The sequence below is a fragment of the Xenopus laevis genome, chromosome 1L, assembly GCF_017654675.1.
Source record: "Xenopus laevis strain J_2021 chromosome 1L, Xenopus_laevis_v10.1, whole genome shotgun sequence".
NCBI classification, from domain to species: Eukaryota; Metazoa; Chordata; class Amphibia; order Anura; family Pipidae; genus Xenopus; species Xenopus laevis.
In genome coordinates this window covers 139533641-139554347 of record NC_054371.1, presented here as the reverse complement: position 1 = coordinate 139554347, position 20707 = coordinate 139533641, and the positions used below count along the sequence as shown (strand labels likewise).

Below are 20707 nucleotides of genomic sequence, written 5' to 3'. Positions count from 1 at the left end.
ACAAAAATGTTCCTGGTACCCTAAATATAGAAGAATCTAAGCCATTTACCAAGTTTTGTCTGATACATAAAATTTCAAGTCACAAAAATGACAGATAACAATATATTTTTTACATGCAGTGGAGTGTAACGTTCATTCAGTTCTTTTAGTTCTACATCAGTTTCATAACCACATGACAAAGTTCTTCATTCTTAAATGTACAACAGTAATTGTAAGCATTGATGGAGCAGAAAAGATTAGTGCAGAAAATAGGAAGGTGAGGTATCAGGGAGTTGATGTTTAAAGAGATACTGACACCTGAAATTAAACTTTTTTTTACATCTATTATAATATTGGCTTTGCAAGCTACTTCTAACTTTGCCATAAAGTATTTGCATGATGCTTTTACATTACCTGTCTGATCCCCCATGTTCCTGTATGAGGGGGCTGCCATATTTGTGCAGCAGGAGTCCGTTAGCATTAGAAACTGTAACTAACAGGCTGAGATGGGACAGTCAGGTTGTCAGAGAGTCAGGCTTAGGAACTTCAACTAACAATTATATACAAAAACAAACCACTCAGCAAAAAATAATCACCATGACCTATAGGTAACATTTAATGTACATTCATATGCTAAAATTCATTTTTTAGTGTCAGTATCACTTTAAGCAAGAAAAGAACATATGCAAATAAGTGCACATAAAAACTAGGATAAATTGATATCTATGCATACATGTATGTTTAGGGAGAGACAAGCAGGAAAGTCCATGAAAAAGGCAAATGCAGCTGTTTGCTGACTGTTCTGCAGGATTTCCTGTGAGCAAGAGAAAAAAAAACAAGTTTCTTGAATGTAGCAGGAATCATTGCACTTTATTCATGTTTATTAAAAAAACAAATTCAGCTGTCTAAACAAAACCACACTTGTTTGTTGTATTCAGTGAGGCTTTAGACAATACATATTCATGACCTGTACCCAAAAGCTTTGCTATATGTATTTAAAATATATTTTTACCGTTTCTAAGCTATTAGCAGTTTGAGTTTTGTATTGCTAGGAAGACTTCAGCTCAACTGCTCTCTTTGAAAGCAACCCTATCTTTAAACTGTCTTTCATTGAACCATAAGTTTGCTAAATTTAAACTGAGACAGCCCGGTATTAAAAAGTCTAAAGATGCAAATATCTCAGAAAGAAAATTAATGTTCACATTCATTTATTTTGGGGTTTACTGAAATTCATTTCATATTTTTAAGCATACCATTTTTAGTAATAGACTCTGTATCCATCTGCTAACTGACTTTAAATAGATCTTATGCAGTGCACAATACCAAACAAAGAAGATTAAATTCTGTTCTGTCAGTTAGCCCATGCATTGCTATGTGGTGGAGCATATTAAACACAATGAAAAACGACTGTGGGAAGATTGATTGATACTGGCAATTGAAGTTCACCGGTAATGTAGGGGAGAAGGATTGACAATTCTTTTATTTTAGAATACTCACAATATTTGTTGGTTTTATGACAGGACTACAGTTTATAATCCAGTTTTATCTGCTGGCCTTTCAATAGTATTTTCTTTACTTTTCTTTTTTATTGATCCAGTCTGTATGAATAAGAAAAAGATTAGGATTACCATTAACTACTGTTGTAATCCTAGTAATGTTTGTAATTGTTTAAAAATACATTTTACTTAATAAGCTATTGGCTCTGGTACCTGTTGAACTACAACTCACTGAAATTGCTGACAGACTTTGGATGCAACAACATCTGGAGGGATGTTTTGAGCATATTACTCCTATATGCTAATGTTGATCTTTCAAAGCCCCCCACCCCCCACAAAAAACTGTTTTTGCATATGGAATTCTAAGCAACTTTCAGTATATGTGTTTTTAAAGCTTTTTCTAAATTATATTGCTGTTAAAAGCAGCATGTGTCTGTCAGTTTATATTCTCTGCACCACTGGCTCTGACTCCTGAAACAATGTAGCAGAAGGCAGCTGATTAACAGACCAGAGAACTGGCATTTGCTGCATTTATTATATTGTTTCAAGAGAGCTAGATAGGGAAGGGATAATACTGCTTTCAGCTCAATTATATTTACAAATAACTTTAAAACCATTGAAATGTATCATTAATGTATATTGAAAAGTTGCGTAAAATTAAGTTTTCTTTCAGTACGAAAAAAGGAGTTTTTGGTACAGGACTCAATAACAATATTGCAACTCATAACATAATCAGGCTGTTATATTTAACCACCCACAATTTTTTTCAAGTACATTGTGCTAGCGTGCAGTCAGGAGCTTACTAGCTACTCTACCACTCCCAGGGATTAACTAAAGTATGCATCCTAAATTTTGAAATGCTAGAATTTTACATACCTTAATCAATAATCTTTGAATTTTTGCTTCTTGGGTATTGATCCGCTTTTGATGGATGTCCACAACTGCCATAAGTGCCTCTATTCGGATATGTTGCCTTTTAAGGAAAGACTGTAAGGGGTGGGGAATTAACTTTTGCTGAAAACACCAAACAATTGTATTTTTTGTTAAAATAATGCAATGACACTCATTGTGTTTAGTATTAAGAATTAAGATGATTTTTCTACATAGTGCTTTATAGCCTATAATGCAGACAATACCATAAACTTTTAAATGACAAGTACAGAATGACAATTTTGTTTGACAAAACAACATTTGGCATAAATCAATCATAAACAATAATGTTTCATTCTTTAACAGCACTCAAAATCAAAGGGATTTGTATTTGCTAAAACAAAGGGAAATTTAAAGAAAATAACACAAACCAAAATCTCAGCAGTGCTGGACAGGGAATTACTCTTTTTTCTTATATTCTCAGCCTTTCGCATTCTTCTTTCCAACGGCTTGATCTTGTTCTCCAAAGATGCTCCGTGTATCTGCACTCTGACAAGCTCTTCACTCAATTTAGCAACAAGCTGGGGCATAGTGTCATTGCTGATGTGGCTTTTTGCTTTTATAGTAAGATTCTCTCCAGCTTTACTTATCTGGATCACCTGCCTCAACATTTTTACTAGAGACATATTGAAAACATCCAGCTGTTCAAAAATACTCTTAAGACTTTCCTTTGTGTAGTTTACTTCTTTGTTGAACATGGAACCAAACTGAAGAAGACTTTCTGAGAGCAAACCGACTTCCTCTCCATGATAAGGCAGTTGTGAGCCTTGTAGTATATGAATGCCCTGGGAGGCTATACTTAGAAAGTGCAGAGAATAAAGCAGAATGAATGTGCAGCAGCCTCCCATTGTCATCCCTGAAACTTTCTGAAACACAAGAGAGTCTGGAGAGTTGGACCCTCTAGGTACAGGAGCAGGGGGTTTTCCAATAAGACTCAGTGACAGGAAGAGAGACAAAATACCAGAATCAGTTTTTTTTTCTCCCTTCTAAATTCCACAGGGTAACTCTTTGCTTGCTAAAGCATCTTTAGATCCTGAAACTTTTATGCCACTTTTGGAGCAAATCAGCCTCACCGAAAGCATCTCTTTCATCTACAAAATAAAAACATAATCATAGTTCAGAGTAGTACATTTCAATTAGTACATATTACTGCTTGCCACTTGGGGGAATTAGTAGTATTGCATTTAATGTGTTAATTGTTTTGTGGTAGTTTTAAAAACTCGATGGATGTCTACAATCGCCATAAATGTTTTAAATTTTGGTATACTTTCATTCCAATTTAAAAAAGCAATGTGTGTTGTTTTTGTATTTTAAATTTTAGATCTATGGAGAAATGGACATTACGTAGTCACCACTACTGACAATAGGCAGTTAGATATTACTCTTTGAGGGTTAGTCATTAAAGTCCGAGTTTTAGAGTATTTTCACAATTTTTAGAGTATTTTCCCGCACTGGAAATTTTTCTGAAAAATGTATTGATAATTAAGGGGAAATAACCCATGCAGATTTGGTCGGAGTATATTTCAGAAAATAATGACATACATTCGGATTTTGATTAATAACCCCCTTAATATATACTGTGTTTTTGAGTACATCTACTGATACTTGGCTCATATGACAACTAATCATGCCTTTGAAAAAATAAGTATTTTCTCCAACTATAACTTCCTTGAGTATACACATACAGTATATATAAAATATGTAATTCCATGTTCTCATTAGAAGGCCATTTCTAAACACAATAAGTATTTGTCAGGAGTGTGTTTTTTCTTTTAAGTATCTTTTATTGAAATTACATTTATGAACAGGGGTTTACAGTCATGCATGTTCACCAAATGAAACAAGTTACATGGCATTGAACATTTTCAGCATATAGAACATTTGTATGTCTATTTTCATTGGCTAATTATCCCTGAGAGACTATGGGCCTTGGTGTGTAGCTGTGTGTAGGGTTAGGTAGGGGGTGCAGAATTTCTTCTTTTGATATGCTCTTGTTGTAGTATGCCATCAATTGTTTATATTCTTGTTCTCCCTTGAAAAGTGAACCATTGGGCTGTGTAATCTCTGATCTGTTTATCAGTGTGTGTTGATCTCCTCGAATTGTTGGATCTCTTCTACCTTTAGTAGCCACTCTCGGGTTGTTGGTGTCTTTTGTTTTTTCCAGTATGTGGGGATTAATAATTTAGCGGCGTTTAACAGATGCGGGAGGGCAGAATTATTTTATTGAAGCTTATCTTCTGTGGGCATATGCAATAGCAGGGTGTAAGGGGGGTAATTTAGATTTCTCTCTCCAGCAATATGTTGGCATAAGCAGAGGACTGAATCCCTGTATGTCTTAATCATAGGACATGTCCAAAATATGTGAAGCAAGGTGCCTTCTTCATTTCCACATCTCCAGCACAGACTCGTTGTTTTAGGGTATATTTTATTGAGCCTAGAAGGCGTGTAGTACCATTTAGTAAGTATTTTGTAATTTAGCTCTTGAAGCCTGCTATATCTGGAGCTGTGTGTTAGGGTGCGAACCATATCGGTGGCTTCTTCTTCTGTAAGGATCATGTTCAGGTCTTTAGACCATGCTTTGATGATAGTTCTAATGTTTTTTTGGGGGGGGGCTGCTAAAGCCTTATATATTGCGGAGAGGGTATGCCTCTGTGGTGTTATGCTGTTGTCAACTTTCGGCCGAAGGCACGGTCTCCTCCTTGTGTAATGTAGATATGTTTAAGTTGGCTATATTGGAGATGCATAAGTGGGGTGAAGGTACGTTGATACTCCAATTTCTCTCTGGTGACCATGGTGCCTTTATTCATGCGATATATTATTTGTAGTTGGTCATCTATGAGCCATGTTTTGTAGTCTTCTCTGTTTAAAGCTGGTGGAAAGTCTGGGTTATTCGTGATTGGTATCAGAGTAGAGGGTGAGCTTATTATGTCTGATGTTCGTTGGAGGTTGTCCCATGTTTCCATTGTGTGGTGTAGCAGGAGGTGTCTTTTGATTAGGAGTCACCTCTGGTTCTTATTGATCCATGGAAGATGTAGGAGGTGGGTTGATGTCCCCTGCTGTTCTATTTCCATCCATAGTTTGTTGTTGAGGTGGTGTGACCAATCTATTATCCTATTTAGTATTGCTGCTTTATGATATTGGATGTCTGGTAGTGATGTGCAGCCTAGAGTCTTGGGTCTAGTCAATATTCATTCACGTAGTCTAGGCTGTTTGTCTAGCCAGATGAATCTGGTGATTGCTGCTTGAAATTTGTTCAGTCAATTGTTCAGGTATTTAACCAGGAGGGCCTGGAATAGATATAACAATCTAGGAAGTATGTTCATATTCACTACATTCATGCGTCCAAACCAGGAGAGTGTGGTAGATCTCAATCTTCTCAGATCCGATTCCATTTTTTATATAAACTTGCACAATTCAATTCGCCCCATGTGTTGTAGTCTTTTGACATGACGAGGCCTAGATATGTGATGTTGTTTGAGGCCCATTTGTATAGGAAATTCTGAGACATCCCTTGGATTGTCTGCCTTGGTATTGAAATGTTGAGGGTATGTGATTTATTTTGGTTGATTCTGAAGTTACTCACTTTTCCGAATTGGATCAGTATATTGTTTAGGTTTGGAGGAGTGTGTTTTTTATATTGGTGAGCTGCCATGCACAGTAGCCTAATGTCACCGAATGTAATGCCAAGTGTCAGCTGGAATGATTTAATGGTCACCAACATTGGCCACTGGAGCAGTGAGAAGGTGTTACTGTATCTGAATTAATGAATGTTGCTTCACCATCTGAACTTACGAATAAAGAGCACCAAGTTACTATTCTTCTATTTAATATTGTACTGGACCAGTTTGAAAGGCAAGTGTGGGTGAATTCCAGGGAAACACAACTTCCCAAAAGTGTGAAGTTTGGTTTATTTTTATGTATTGTACTAGAGACTAGTTTCATTAATGCTCTTGTGGCCAAATGAAAGTAAATGCCAACAGCAATGTTCCAACATCTAGTGGAAAGCCTTCAAAGAGTAGAGGCTGTTATAGTGGCAGAAAAGATCAACATTGTAATAATACCCTTGGTTTCCCAGTGAGATGTTGGACAGGCAACTTTTACTTTTGACCTATAGTTTACAATCAGTGTTAAATAGGTAGACATAGCTGTTCAAGACATGTCAAGGAGACCATCCGTGGTACTATCATAGACTATCATAGACTATCATATATAACTTTGTGTTGGTGCAAAATATTAATTGTAACTTTGAATAGAACATACTTGCTTTATGTTAGACTAAGGTTTATTAAATTGCTTAGATTTTGTCACAAGGCCTATGGTGTGTAACAGTAAACAAGTTTTTCCCCAACTATGTGACTGCCCCTAGGGCTAAGAACAGTATATTGGGGAGCAGCCGGAAGGCCATTAGTCTGGCGCGTAGAATTACATAAATATTCCTTGGCGCACAGCCTTGAGGTCAGTTAGGATTAGATTTGGTGGAACATTGATATGCTGTCCTTAATATTCTTGGAATTTCAGTGGGATGACTAATATTGAAATGTTTCCATATATCTAACTCTGTTAGGAGCTAGGGGGAGTCTGACCATAAAATGGTGCTTGAACCCAAAAATGTTGTAACCATTGTGATATAATACAATATATTGCTATATGCATTTTCAGTTAGATCTTTATTATGAACCTTAAAAAATATAGTAGCATGTTTTTTCTGTTCAATATATATATATATAAAACATAAATTAAATATTTTCGCTTCTCAGTACATTTCATTGGTTGTCTCCTCCTAAAACTCTTTGGGAACAATCTTACTACTTAGCTTATTTCATGTAAACATCTCTTGTTTGGCGAGGCTAAATAATCAAATCTTTCACCAATATGCCCACCTTGAGGTCAGCTGTATTGGACTGATCCAATAATTTGGCCCATTGGAGCTATGCAGGCTATCCGGATAAGGACCAAATCAACTGCGATGCAGTACTAGATCTGAATAATTTTTAGCCAGATGTTAGTTGAGCAGGCCCTTTGGGTGGCACTTTACATGTGCCAATAAACTGCCGACTAGGTCCAAAAGGCAGCTTTTATCAGCCCATGCATGCCCACCTTACAGTGTTCAGCATAAAGTTAAGACTCTTTTTCAGAAATAGTCTTATTTTTTTTCGTTCCATTGTGTGAGAGATTGACTCAGAACACTTGCTCCTTGTTTTAAAGAGTTATAACATAATGCATGCATTTACCTGTATTATCCCTATTTATACTGTAAATATCGAAGAAATATTGGAAAGGTTAGTGTACCTTTAATAACATATTTAAAATTACTTTAGAGATCTTTGTGTGCCACTACTTTTGGTTGTGGTTAAAGACTATTCTATTCTGAAAAAAATAATGTGGCCTTTTTGGTTTATTTGTTTGCATTCCACCTCTAATAATGCAGCAGATACATGGCACAAGCAATATTTATGAAAATGCTTTGTGTTTACTGATCTATAACGGATCTATTTCCAGATGTTTTGTAATTATTTCATTTGACTAATATTCCTTTTCCTAGACACCATCTGAGAAAAGCTGACTCATGCAGATTTCACCGGACGTAAACAAAATTAATGGCAACACCTTTGCATTTTTCTCAGTTATATTTATCGGGTTTTTAAATTTTTACAACGGAGTACATAAACATTCTGATACATCTCGGAATGATGAATAAAACCTATGCATGGAAGACTACCATAAATACTTTTAAATCTACAGCCTTATTATTTTCATTGAAGTTCAGCATATTGAATGAGACTGCTGCATAATTATGCAGTCACATTGTAAGAAATAGGATTAAGAGCTTGGTTGAATCTGGAATGATGTAAGCTCAACATAGCATTTGTGTTATTTTTGTCAAATGACATCCATATTTAACTAAAGGCAGGTTGTTTTTTTAGGGATATAATAAACACTTTTTCTATTAAAATACAAATTTAATAATGAGATCGTATGTTATTTTGTGCACAAAAATATTCTTTCCTTATGCATTACAGCAGTGATTTTCAGACTTTTTTTGGTTTTTGCCATCTTTTAAAGGAGAAGGAAAGGTTAAAACTAAGTAAGCCTTATCAGAAAGGTCCATCTAAATATACCAGTAAACCCCCAAACTAGTGCTGCTCTGAGTCCCCTGTCAAAAGAAACACTGCATTTCTTTCCTTCTATTGTGTACACATGGGCTTCTGTATCAGACTTCCTGTTTTCATCTTAAACCTCATTGCCCTGGGCAAGAGCATGCTCAGTTTGCTCCTCTTCCCCACCCCCCTCCCTTTTCTACTGTAATCTGAGCCCAGAGCAGGGAGAGACTCAGGCAGGAAGTGATGTCACACCATGTTAATACTGCAGCTCCTATCCTAAACAAACAGAGAGTTTCTAGAGCTTTTTACTCAGGTATGGTAAAACATTCTACAGAATAAATATAGCATTCTAGCTTGCACTATTGTGGTTAATATATTGGCAATAAAATGCCTCCGTAGCTTTCCTTCTCCTTTAATACCTAGCATTTTTGCTGAGGGTCCCCTCGTCCATTAAGCAATTTTCTATTGGTTCAGTAGAATAGGAGTGTAGAGCAAGTGCTGTATAGTTATCTATGGTGTGCAGAGTTATGGGGAGCTTCTCCAAAACAACTTCTGCTTGGGAGTTTATAGTAATCCTTTAGTTATATATTATCACTATATTACACATCAATTTAGAGTGGTTGTTAATAATTCACATACATACCTACTAGGTAGTTGTTGTATTAATCTGGATCCAATTAAAGGGGTTGTTCACCTTCCAAACACCTTTTTCAATTTAGTTGTTTTTAGATTGTTCCCTAGAAATAATGACTTTTTCCAATTACTTTCCACTATTTATTTTTTAAGTTTTTTCCAAAATCTAAGTTTAAAGTTGAATGTTCCTGTCTCTGGTGTTTGAGTCTGTCTGACAGCTCAGTAATCCAGGTGCAGATTCTGAACTGTTACAATTTTGCAACATTTAGTTGATACATTTCTCAGCAGCATCTCTGGAGTATTAGCAACAATTGTATCAATTCTAACAGCTGCCTGTAATGAAACCCTGAGATTCTGCTCAGCAGGGACAAAGATAAGAAATGTATCAACTAAATGTATCAATTTAGAACAGTTTACAGGATCGGCGACCCCCCCTCCCAGAGCTGCTTCAGAAGGAGAGAAATGACACTTTATACTTCAATATTAGAAAAACCGTGACACATAGAAAATAGAAAGTCATTGGAAAAAGTCGTTATTTCTGGTGATCTATCTGATAACAACTAGTTGTTTGAAGGTGAACAACCCCTTTAATATAACTGTATAGTTTTATATTATGAGAAGAAACTACCCCAAAACACCTGGGGTTATTATACAAAACCCATGCAGATAGTGTTCTAGTCAAACATAACCCAGGACCCCAGCACTGCGAGACAAAACTGCTAACCACTGCACCACTGTTCCAAATTCTTTGCTAGAACCACTGTAGTTCTGTGTTCACCTGTACTTTCCAAAATTTGACACTCTCAAAGTTCATATTGTAATTAACAGAGGAGGGGTATACTGGGGTATGTATAGGGATCACCTAAATTCAAGATATAGCTACTGTATATATGAGTGTCTATATATCTGTTGGATAAGATCCCTTCCCTATTGGTGTATCCACTAGCAAGCATAGTGTATCCACTATCATTCATTCAGTGATTTCTATAATAATACAATAGAAAAACAAATCTAACATTCAGCTCCTTTTTAAAAACATTTTTGTGAGAAAGGCTAAGTTCAGTCTGCATCGCGTCAATTAGAGAAGCATAATATAATTCCAAAGAGCCGTGAACCTTCCTCTTCTTGGCATGAAAATAAATCCCCATGTTGGGGTTAAAATGATATCTAGCAGTGACCTCCAGATCCAGATACAATAAAACATGTTGTTCATTTTTCGGCCTTAGAAAATGTTGCATCACACTGGCTCTAAATAAAACACAAGGACTGCAGAACACTGATTTGGGAAAGGATATCATAGCTGGCCTTCCTTTTTAGTTAGCAGTTTCTTGCAGGTAATCTAATATCTTTTTATGTGAGTTGTATGTACTTTCCTTTAGAATGATTTATAAAGTTTTTTTTGGATGCTCAAAAAACCCATTTCCAACACAAATGCCTAACTAACTGAGTTGTGAGTGAAGCCAACAGATCTTCTATGCTGCTCGATGGACAATGCTTTGTTTGTAGTTTTGGATCAGGACTACACAGATGACACAGAGTCCCATAGTGGCTTTCTCTGATCTAATCAAAGAATCAAAAGTGTGAAAATTGCAACAGAAGATTTAGATAGGTGTCGGCCAGATGTCGATTGGACGGGACTAAAAATCCCATCAGATCACAGCCTCATCTGTTCGTTGATGCGGTCCCGCGATCCGACTGCCGGTTAGCCATCGTTAGGATCCAATTGTTGGCCCCTAGGGCCCACGATCAGATCAGCCCGATATTGCCCACCTCAAGGTATGAACACCTTTAGCTGCAGTAAGGAGGCACTGGTTACCTTAACTCTTTGTTTGGCTGCGGGGGATAGGTAGCATTTGGCTGCATCATCAAGTATCTCTGGGGAGTCTTCAGTGTCTTGCTCTGGACAAACAGTAGGACAGCAATGAATTTTTTCCTGGAAAGCTAGTGAGTGTTGCTTATAAAATATTTCTTGTAGTATGCCCCACCATTTGCCTTGGCTGGCCCAACTTGCTGTAGAAGTAAAAATACATCCATAGAGAAGAAATTAATGGCATTTCTAGGGGTAAAGTCTCCCATTTAACCCAGTTTTTAATTGAATGCAATACATTAATAATAATAATACGAGTTTGCAGCAAAGAGCTTTAAAGTGCTCAACTAAAAGTTATAACCCATTAATAAGTAATTTAAGGGAGTTATTTATCAAAGGTCAAATGTTTTAGTTTTTTATACCTTAAATGAACTCACAACTCGATTGGTTTCTTATTTATGAAAAAACTCAACTGGAAAAAAAACTTGAATCAGTGAGTCTGGGATTAACAACCCAAAAACTTGAATTGATAAGAGTTTTCGGTGAAAAAAAAATTGGTAGAATTGATCGAGTTTTTGGGCAAAACCCTCCAAAAAAACTCATGCAGAACATCATGCAGGCTATGAACATCTTCAAATTGTTCAAGGGACCTCTGCCATTGACTCCTACATGACCTCAACAGGTTTTAGATGGTGTATTTTCAGATTTGAGCTATTTCCAGGGTCAGAGTATAATAAATCTCGAAAAATTTAAATGTGAGTATTATTTTAACCCGAAAAATGTATTATTTCCCCATATTCATAAACAGACCTATTACATTCTTATTTGTATTAGTTTCTAAAGAATGTATTTATATGAATAAAATTGTTTACCAGTAAAAAAACATTTTTGTGTTTTTTTTATTTCAGGAATATTCTGTATGTCTACCCACAAAGGCTAAACTTTGCAAACCGGCTGTCATCTGGAAGGAACATTGCTATTAAAATCCAGTTTATGAGTGGAGAAGATGCTAAAAACGCAATGCCTGTAATAAAGAGAAGTTAACTTTCTTTCGTTATTCTTTCTTTCCTTTCCGATTTCCAAGGCACTGTCTTCCTTGTGTCTTTTATATGTAACCTTTTTACAACCTAAAGAGGGGCCCTGGCTATGTTTTGGATTGCAAAGGGGGGGGGTTAAACCCTACTCACCACTGGTATACATTCTAGAAATTCAGAATCCACATGACTCTTTAAAAATACATATGCACATTGTTATCCAGACACCCATTAACCAGAAAGCTCTGAATTACAGGAAGGCCATCTTCCATAGAGTCCATGTTAATCAAATTATTCAAATACATTTTTTACAAATGATTTGCTTAATATCTGTAATAATAAACCATTACCTTGTGCTTGAGTCTAACTAAGCTGTGTGAATCCGTATTAATGGCAAAAAAACCATTTATTATTTATTTTATTATTTTAGCAGCCTTATGGAAAGAACCCTTATCCAGAAAATTTCAGTTCCAATGCATTCCAAAAAATAGCTCCTATACCTGTATCTATTTCACCTGGCACAACTTGCATAGAATTCAATACAGTGGAAAGATTGGTTTGCCATGTGTACCAATGAAGGCTGCTTATTTGTACTTGATTATTTTTTATAATTATGTGAATTTATGGGGCTTTTTGTCTTTTAAATTTCAGAGACATAACCCAATCCATGTTGTGTTGTTATACAAAGTTCTGCTTTTTTAACAATTTCATACATTTTTTTCTTATTGAATGCACTTTTTATTTGGACCATAATCGTTTTCTTTATCTTTGTGTAAACATAGGTCATATTTGGAAAGTCGAGTGGTCCAGAATTTTTGTCAGAAATCACCACAGCTGTTACATACCACAACAAGTAGGTCTGAATCATTGCTAATTAGAGGTATTACACCTTGTCTATTGGTATTGCAAGTACATTTGTAGAAGGCACAACTTTCAACAGGCATTGCATTTCTCATTATGTTATAACAAGAAAAGGATTTCAATAAATGCTGTTTTCTATATTGGAGGGGGGGGATAATTCACAATGGGGTATTGGCCAATGAAGTGGCTAATGTTGAGATAACAGGGATGGCATATATTTTGTCCAGGAGTACCATTCCAGTTCACCGTCAAGCTCGAGGGTGGGTCTGCGTTGGGTCCAAAAGTACCCCAAAACGTACCAGTAAAGGGGCCTACCGTGAAAGTAGCCTATGGCTCCTAGTCCACACACCTAACTGCAGTAGTACTGGAACTGGCTACAAGAGACATTCTAGGCACTCACATTGTCCTGGTCCTATAACTGCTATTTTCTAATACCTCAAGTAATGTTTTTGTTTTAACATATTTAAATGCATAGTTATAGTTTCGAAAATCTGTTTCGTGAAAATCTATATCAATATCAATATCTAGTGCTGTGTATTGAAATATAATACACAAAAGCCATGAATATTCTGTAAATTATATCCTTATAAACGGTGAGTTCTGGGGGCCCATTTACTTAGCTCGAGTGAAGGAATAGAATTAAAAAAAACTTCAAATTTCGGAAGGCTTTCTAATGTTTTTTTTGTCGAAGAAAATCGTTTGATTGATGGATTAAAATCCTTCGAATCAAACGATTCAAAGGATTTAATCGTTCGATCGAAACGATTTTTCGTTCGAACTATTTGCGGTAAATCCTTCAAATTCAATATTCGAAGTCGAAGGATTTACATTCGGCAGTCGAATATCGAGGGTTAATTTACCCTCAATATTCGACCCTATGTAAATCTGCCCCCTCATGTCATTAGTTATAAACGGTGAGTTCTGATGTCATTTCTGTCACATGACTCACTGAAACGTGTGTATTATAATAAATAAAGTACCCACAGTTGCAAAATATGAGGATATTAGAAGTTACCTCGGAGTTCCATGACCTGTATAAAAACACTCGGCGTTCGGCCTCGTGTTTTTATATGGTCATGAAACTCCTCGGTAACTTATAATATAGTGAATAAAGTACCCCCTCTTAAGTTACCGAGGAGTTTCATGACCATATAAAAATACAAGGCTGAAGGCCGAGTGTTTTCATACAGGTCATGGAACTCAGAGGTAACTTCTAATATCCTCATATTTTACAACTGGGGGTACTTTATTTATTATAATACACAAATTTCAATGAGTCATGTGACTGAAATGACATCAGAACTCACCGTTTATAACTGATGACATCAGAACTCACCGTTTATGAGGATATAATTTACAAGATATTCATGGCTTTTGTGTATTATATCCTTATAATTTACAAGAGGGGGTACTTTATTCACTATATATTAAACATTACATTGTTCTGCTATTAGGGAATTATATTTGGACATCAACATTTAATGTGTTAACATGCATTCTGTTTCTGTGTCTTTTTAGAACTCCAGATTTTTATGAAGAAGTAAAAATTAAACTGCCTGCTAAACTCACAAACAAACATCACTTACTATTTACATTTTACCATATAAGCTGTCAACCTAAACAAGGAGCATCTGTTGAAACACTGCTGGGATATTCTGTAAGTTGTGCATTTGCCTTATGTATAACCTTTATCTTTGTTCCCCTTTATTTAATAAAATATTAAGAGCTAAATGTCATTGTTTCCCCTCTTTTTTTGTTCTTCAAACTTTTATATTGAATATTGAAGTTACTGACTAAGCTTACAGTTTTAAAGAGATGTAGAAATATTTTTTAATTGCTGCTGTACCATACCTAAGATCCTGTATCCTGAGGGTGGTGCTTTGTTTCAAATTACCCTCAGCCACATGCATGCACGCTAAACCCCCCCCCCAGCCCCAATTGGTCACCCACCTGCCGCCCATTTTTTGCCAGGTGGGAGAACTTTAATTCACAAGTGAGGTGGAGGCAGTCTGTATGGATTTTGTATGTTCTCCCATTATTCCCATTATTATTGTTTGTCCAAACAAACAAAACATGCATGTAATGCTCGTGATTAAAGGGGACCCGTCACCCAAAGAAATTATTCAAAATCCTATTTTATCACATTAGTCAAGCAAAATGAACTTTAATTACACTATATAAATTATTTGAATCTTGTTTCCTTCAGTCTGGGATTTCAAAATTATAGCAAGCAGGCAGCAGCCATTTTGTGCACACTGTTATTAAGGCAAGCCTTGTGTCATCTCAGAATCTTGTTTGTGCACCAGAATGGGGGACCCAATGTCCATTTCCATGCCCTGGCTACACAATTAAATGGTTAAGAGAACGGGGGAATGTGTGGAGAGCTGTGACATCTAGTAAGTGCTGAATGGAAAGTGAAAGTAATTGTCTGCCCCGCCTCTATGCCATTGGCATAGAGGATGGGCAGACAATATTTGATTGACAGCAGAGATTTTTAAATGAGCTTACAGCAGCTATGAATGTTTTAATAAAAAAATAGAAATTGAATTTCATGTTTAATTTGAAAAGGACTTTTATTATACAGATTTTTGTGTCTTGGTGACAGGTCCACTTTAAATTGACCCTAGTAAACCTTCATCTGCTATGGACCTTATATTGTAATCCCTGAATAAATACAGCATAATTATAAAAACCGTATTGTCATGACATAGAGTATTTAATTATATTTGAAACCCACTCTTTAAATAACAGCTTTCTTATCAGACTACTAATTAGTTGATTTTAGATAACATAATTACGTGCCTATGCATGTGATAAGCCAAATAGCAGGGTGCACGATACACTTGTGAAACGTAGGTTACAGTGATGTAACTAATATCCTTATAACAAGCCTTCTTATTCTGATCTTGTGTTTGCTTCTCAGTGGCTGCCAATGTTGCCAAATGATCGCCTTCAAATAGGACAGTATTGCCTTCCTGTGGCAATGGAGAAGCTGCCTCTGAATTATTCTATGCACACTCCAGAGGTAATTCTAATGATGGATTGTCTTCAATACAGCTTGTCTTTTTCTGTTTTCTCTGTGGTACAAGTGGCAGCTGAAATAAATGGCATCATATGTATATTTATTATTTTCTTTGCTTTTTAGAAAGTGCCAGGGCAGTCGCCACCTATAAAATGGGTAGAAGGGCACAAAGGCGTTTTTGACTTAGAGGTCCAGGCTGTGTCATCTGTGCATACTCAGGTAAGTCACTTCTGATTTCTGATTGGGTTTTACTCTTTACTATTTGGATTGGACATTCCAAATGGATGCCCTTAGAGAATTGAGAATCACTTATTGGCCATTGATCTGAAACATAAGAATAGAAGTGAGAAGGAGCTGAGGCCTCCTCCTTGGTCTTCCTATGTATAATACACATGCCAATAATAGACAACAGGAGATCAGATTTTCTAAACAGACCCAGCAAAATAAAAAAAGATCAAAGCAAAAAGTGTGCTAAAACTACTTAGCAAGGAACCTGTTTGTAGAATCTTCTCTGTTTGGGGATGCCTCGCTTTTTAAATAAGTGGTATATTTATTTAAAAAATAATTACAAAGTATAAAATAAAAGGAGCTAGCTGAAAAGTAGGCAGAAGAAGAGGTGGAAAGGAGAGGAAAGTAGATAACTAACAATGTATTTATTATATTCCTTTTAATATATGGGAAAACCATTCAACCAGAATAACCAATTTTACTCTTCTCAAAGGACAGCCACACAGCCTATGATTAAGAAATAGTTAGGCATCCATTACACTGCAGCCACCTGTTTTTTAATCTTTCAATAAACAGTGGTTTTTACTTCATGAGGCGGTTAGCCGTCCAAATTTTTTCTTTTGGCTTTAGTTACAATGTTATTTGTTTTGGGAATTAAGCATTTCTTCTCATGCAAGGGAGTCAAAACTAGATAGACTGACCTGTAGATCAAAGCATATAAAGTCCAACGGTCCAAGTATCCTTTTATTAAATTAGCTGGGTCTTTTTTGTTACGGAACTCTGCACCTGTACCAGTCTGTCTAATGATTTACAACTCTTTGATGTAGACTATATTTTATCCTCAAGCATTGATGTGTAGTTTTATGGCAGGATGCCTATTGTACTGGTCTACATCTTCACAGTTGACATGCGATGGTAAGGCAAGATATTTGTTAACCATTATATTGATGTGAGCTCACTGTAGACTATACAAAATGCTGTAGTACAGATATGGCACCTGTTATCCAGAATACTTATATCCAGAATACCTTGGGTTTTCCAGAAAACGGATGTTTCTGTAATTTGGATCTTCATACCTTAAGGCTACTAGAAAGTCATACCCAATAGAGTGAAGAAGGCTTTCTGGGTCCATGATATAAGCTATTATTTTGGACATGGCCAGTCATAGGGGCAGATTCACTTAATGGCAAAGTGGCTAACGCTAGCGACTTTTTGCCAGCGTTGCCACCCGCAGGGACATCACCAATTCACTAGCAGACACAGGCGCCAATTCACTAGCGGACAGGACTGTCGTTATCGTTCATTTACAGTCTTTCGCCAAGCAACTTTTCACTCTGGCGAACGATTGTTTCTCTGCAAATTCACTAAATTGCGGATTTTACTGAACGTTACCTCTTTCGCCAGAGTTGACTTTGCCACCTCAGACCAGGCAAAGTGCTAAAAAGAAGCTAGATCTTGCTAAATCTTCTGTCACATTATATCCTGTGTGCCGAAAATGCATTAAAAGTCCAAAAAACGCTGGCTACTTTTCCTTTGTTAAGAGAGATTGGCTGCAAAAGTCCTGACTTACTTTGTTGGGTAATTGGTTTTTCCACACATTTTATAACATATTGAACATTAATTTTACAGTGGACTCATGTGTAGGGCATTATATTAACTCTTTTGTCTTTATTAAGGTTCCCTGGACATGTGTAATAAAAAGTGGTAACTTCAAGCATTTGCACCAACATTTATAATAAAGACCTCCATACCACTTTAAATTTCCTGCCCTATACAAATTGACCTAAGCGCAAGATGTTTCGGTAGGCACAAATGAATGCTAGCGAATCTTCGATATGAAATACTTGCACTGCCAAAGTAATGATAGCGAAAAGTCGCCAGCTTTCGACGCCCAGGACGAAACTTCGCATTTTAGTGAATTAGCGTATTTGTATCACATTTGCACCTGGCGAAGTGGTGTGAGGGGTGTTAGTGAATCTGCCCCATAGTGTTTTGTAAAAATAAGGACAATTCAGCATTAAACAGTTATATTTTAACTGTTGTTAGTAATTGGCAATTAAGTATTTTACTATTTATTTGCAGGACAACCACCTAGAGAAGTTCCTCACACTCTGCCATGCTCTTGAAGGTCCAGTGACATTTCCCATTAGAGTACTTGACCAGAAGATCACAGAATCATCTCTGGAACATGAACTGAAGCTCAGCATCGTCTGTTTAAGCTCTTCTAGACTAGAGCCTCTGGTGCTCTTTCTTCACCTTGTACTGGATAAACTATTTCATCTTACTGTGCAGCCAATGGTTATTGGAAGTCAGACAGGTACAGCCATAACATTTTCACTGTTAAAATTACAGAATACCATACTTTTTTTTTTTATAACAGATTTTCTTTATTGCAATCTAAACATCCATTTATATAGAAAGAAGAAAGATAAAGTATCAAGAGAGACAGAGCTTCAGAATATTCAGAGGAAAAAATAGAGAGTAAAGAAGGGGTGGGTCTCCTTTAGGCGGCTCAAAGTATTGTTGACGCGGGTATGTCTAATTGGGCAGCCCAATGTGGACAAAAGTGCATTGGTCAGTTTATGTCCTTATATATCAATAGGCCTCGTCCTTTCACAGTATAAATGCAGTTTCCCATGTTACCTTCTGCAGAGGTAGATTTCTTTCAATCATTCTGGCCACCCCCAACAAGGCATTCCATATTTTCCCAAATTTCCCTGGACAGCCTCTTGCCATATGTGTTAACTTTTGACTGGGAAGAATGCTGTTGATTTTTTCCAGAAGTTTAAGGTCGGAGGTGCCGTCGCCTTCCAATTCATCAGGATGGCTTTTTTGGCAAAATGTAATAGTTGCAAAAGGCATATCCATTCGTTGGAGCTCAAAGCTAGACCTTCAGTTATTCCCAGTAAGCAGTAAGTTCAGGGGAACATACGTTGGGGAGTCCAAGCTTATTCTCCGCATAGAGCATTATTTCTGCCCAGAATCGCTGTATTTCGGGACACGGTTACACATGGGGCATATATCAGTGCAACCAGGATAGATCTGGGCCAGTCTGTGAGGTGTAAGATATACGAGGTTGAGAAACTTCGTGTGTATGTACCTATCTCTACTAGAGATATCAGTCTCAGGAATTTGACACAGAATCTCCATCATTCAACTGGGGAAACTCAGGCTGCCATTTCTGGCAGAAATGTTGGAGCGGATTAAAGTCATCCCGCAGGAGAAGGGCATAGAACCAACTAAGCGACCTCACAAGTTCAGGGAGTCTCAGATATTTTTCTAGAGTAGTCTCCATTACCACTGGGGCTCTCTCTGGAAACTGAGCTGATAATGCGTGATGTAATTGCAAAGATCTAAAGAGCATGTGGTTTTGCAGACCAAAGTCTTCCTTTAGCTGTGCAAATTGTTTTATTTCCCCAGACCCAACCACATGCCCCAAAAACGTAATCCCCGCTGCTGCCCAGGTGGCAGCAACAGGCAATTGCCTTAATTGTATCAGAGTGTCATTCCCCCACAGATGGGACCACTTGGACCACTGAATTTTCTTACGGCAAGGAGACACCACAATTTTTTGGAAAACTACATACCGTCTTCATACTTGGTGTAAGAATATATTTTGAGGCTAGTCCCCTATGCAACTGATTGGCCAGAGCCTCGAATGAGGAGAGTATCCCTGCATCAAGAACCACCTGGTTGTTTGGATTGGGGTTCAGCCACCACCAGGCATATACCAGCTGTCTTGCGTAAAAGTACAGTAGGAAATTAGGAAGGGACAATCCCCCTCTGTTAGCTGGAGCCTGGAGAGTCTGCCACCCAGTCCTCGGATGTTCCCCTGCCCAAATAAATCCACGTACAATGGCGTCTAAAGTTTTTCCTCCCACCTCTGCATCTGTAGCCATTTAATTTGAGGGTTTGTTCTAATTTTAATTGCCAGGGGTTCAATCGCGAGGGCAAAAAGAAGAGGCCACAATGGGCACCCGTCGCGTCCCTCTAGCCAAGGGGATCTCACTTGTTTGACCCGAGTTTACCCATACTCTAGACCTGGGGGAATCATACAAGGCTTTAACCCACGCTATGTAGTTGTAACCTATCGCAAACCGAGAGAGGATCTGCCACAGGTAGGGCCACGCTATAGTATCAAAGGCCTTTTCGGTATCTTTTAAGGATACCACGATTCTCTCACCCACATTCTGATGATTGGCCGAAATATTGGTGTACAGGCGTCTAATATTAATATCCGTGCCTTTGTTTGGCATAAAGCCTGTTTGGTCTGGGTGGACCAGATGTTCTATTACCAGTTTCAGACGATTTGCTAGTATTTTGGCCAGGATTTTAACATCAGAATGTAGGAGAGATATCGGTCTATATGACCCGCAATTTTCAGGGGGTTTGCCTTCTTTTAAAATCAACACAATAGTGGCTAGTTTAGAGGTGGCTGGGAGGGGGGCACCCTGGATAATATCATTGAATGGAGAGGTCAGTTGTGGGGCGATAACATCTCCACGTGCCTTGTACCACTCTATAGGCAGGCCATCCGGGTCGGGTGACTTGCCGTTTGGAAAGGCGGCTACGGCCTCCAGAACTTCCTCTGTGGTTATGCCCTGGTTTAGTGACTC

At 37.3% G+C, this 20707-nt stretch overlaps 1 protein-coding gene and 1 long non-coding RNA gene across 3 annotated transcripts in view; one reads left to right on the top strand and one right to left on the bottom strand.

Moving 5' to 3' along the window:
- Positions 1-20707, top strand: part of dock8.L (dedicator of cytokinesis 8 L homeolog) — a 113362-nt gene that overhangs the window by 46884 nt on the left and 45771 nt on the right. For both annotated transcript variants that reach the window (XM_018258593.2, XM_018258586.2), the window contains exons 15-20: positions 11855-11972; positions 12763-12833; positions 14360-14498; positions 15765-15866; positions 15987-16082; positions 18174-18408. In XM_018258593.2, the coding sequence (XP_018114082.1) occupies positions 11855-11972; positions 12763-12833; positions 14360-14498; positions 15765-15866; positions 15987-16082; positions 18174-18408 (761 nt within the window). The remainder of the gene's footprint in view (positions 1-11854; positions 11973-12762; positions 12834-14359; positions 14499-15764; positions 15867-15986; positions 16083-18173; positions 18409-20707) is intronic.
- Positions 642-2868, bottom strand: LOC121394130. Its single transcript, XR_005961507.1, has 4 exons — positions 2777-2868; positions 2352-2462; positions 1477-1577; positions 642-793 (listed from the first exon to the last, which is right to left on the bottom strand). It is a non-coding gene; the product is annotated as an uncharacterized LOC121394130 (long non-coding RNA).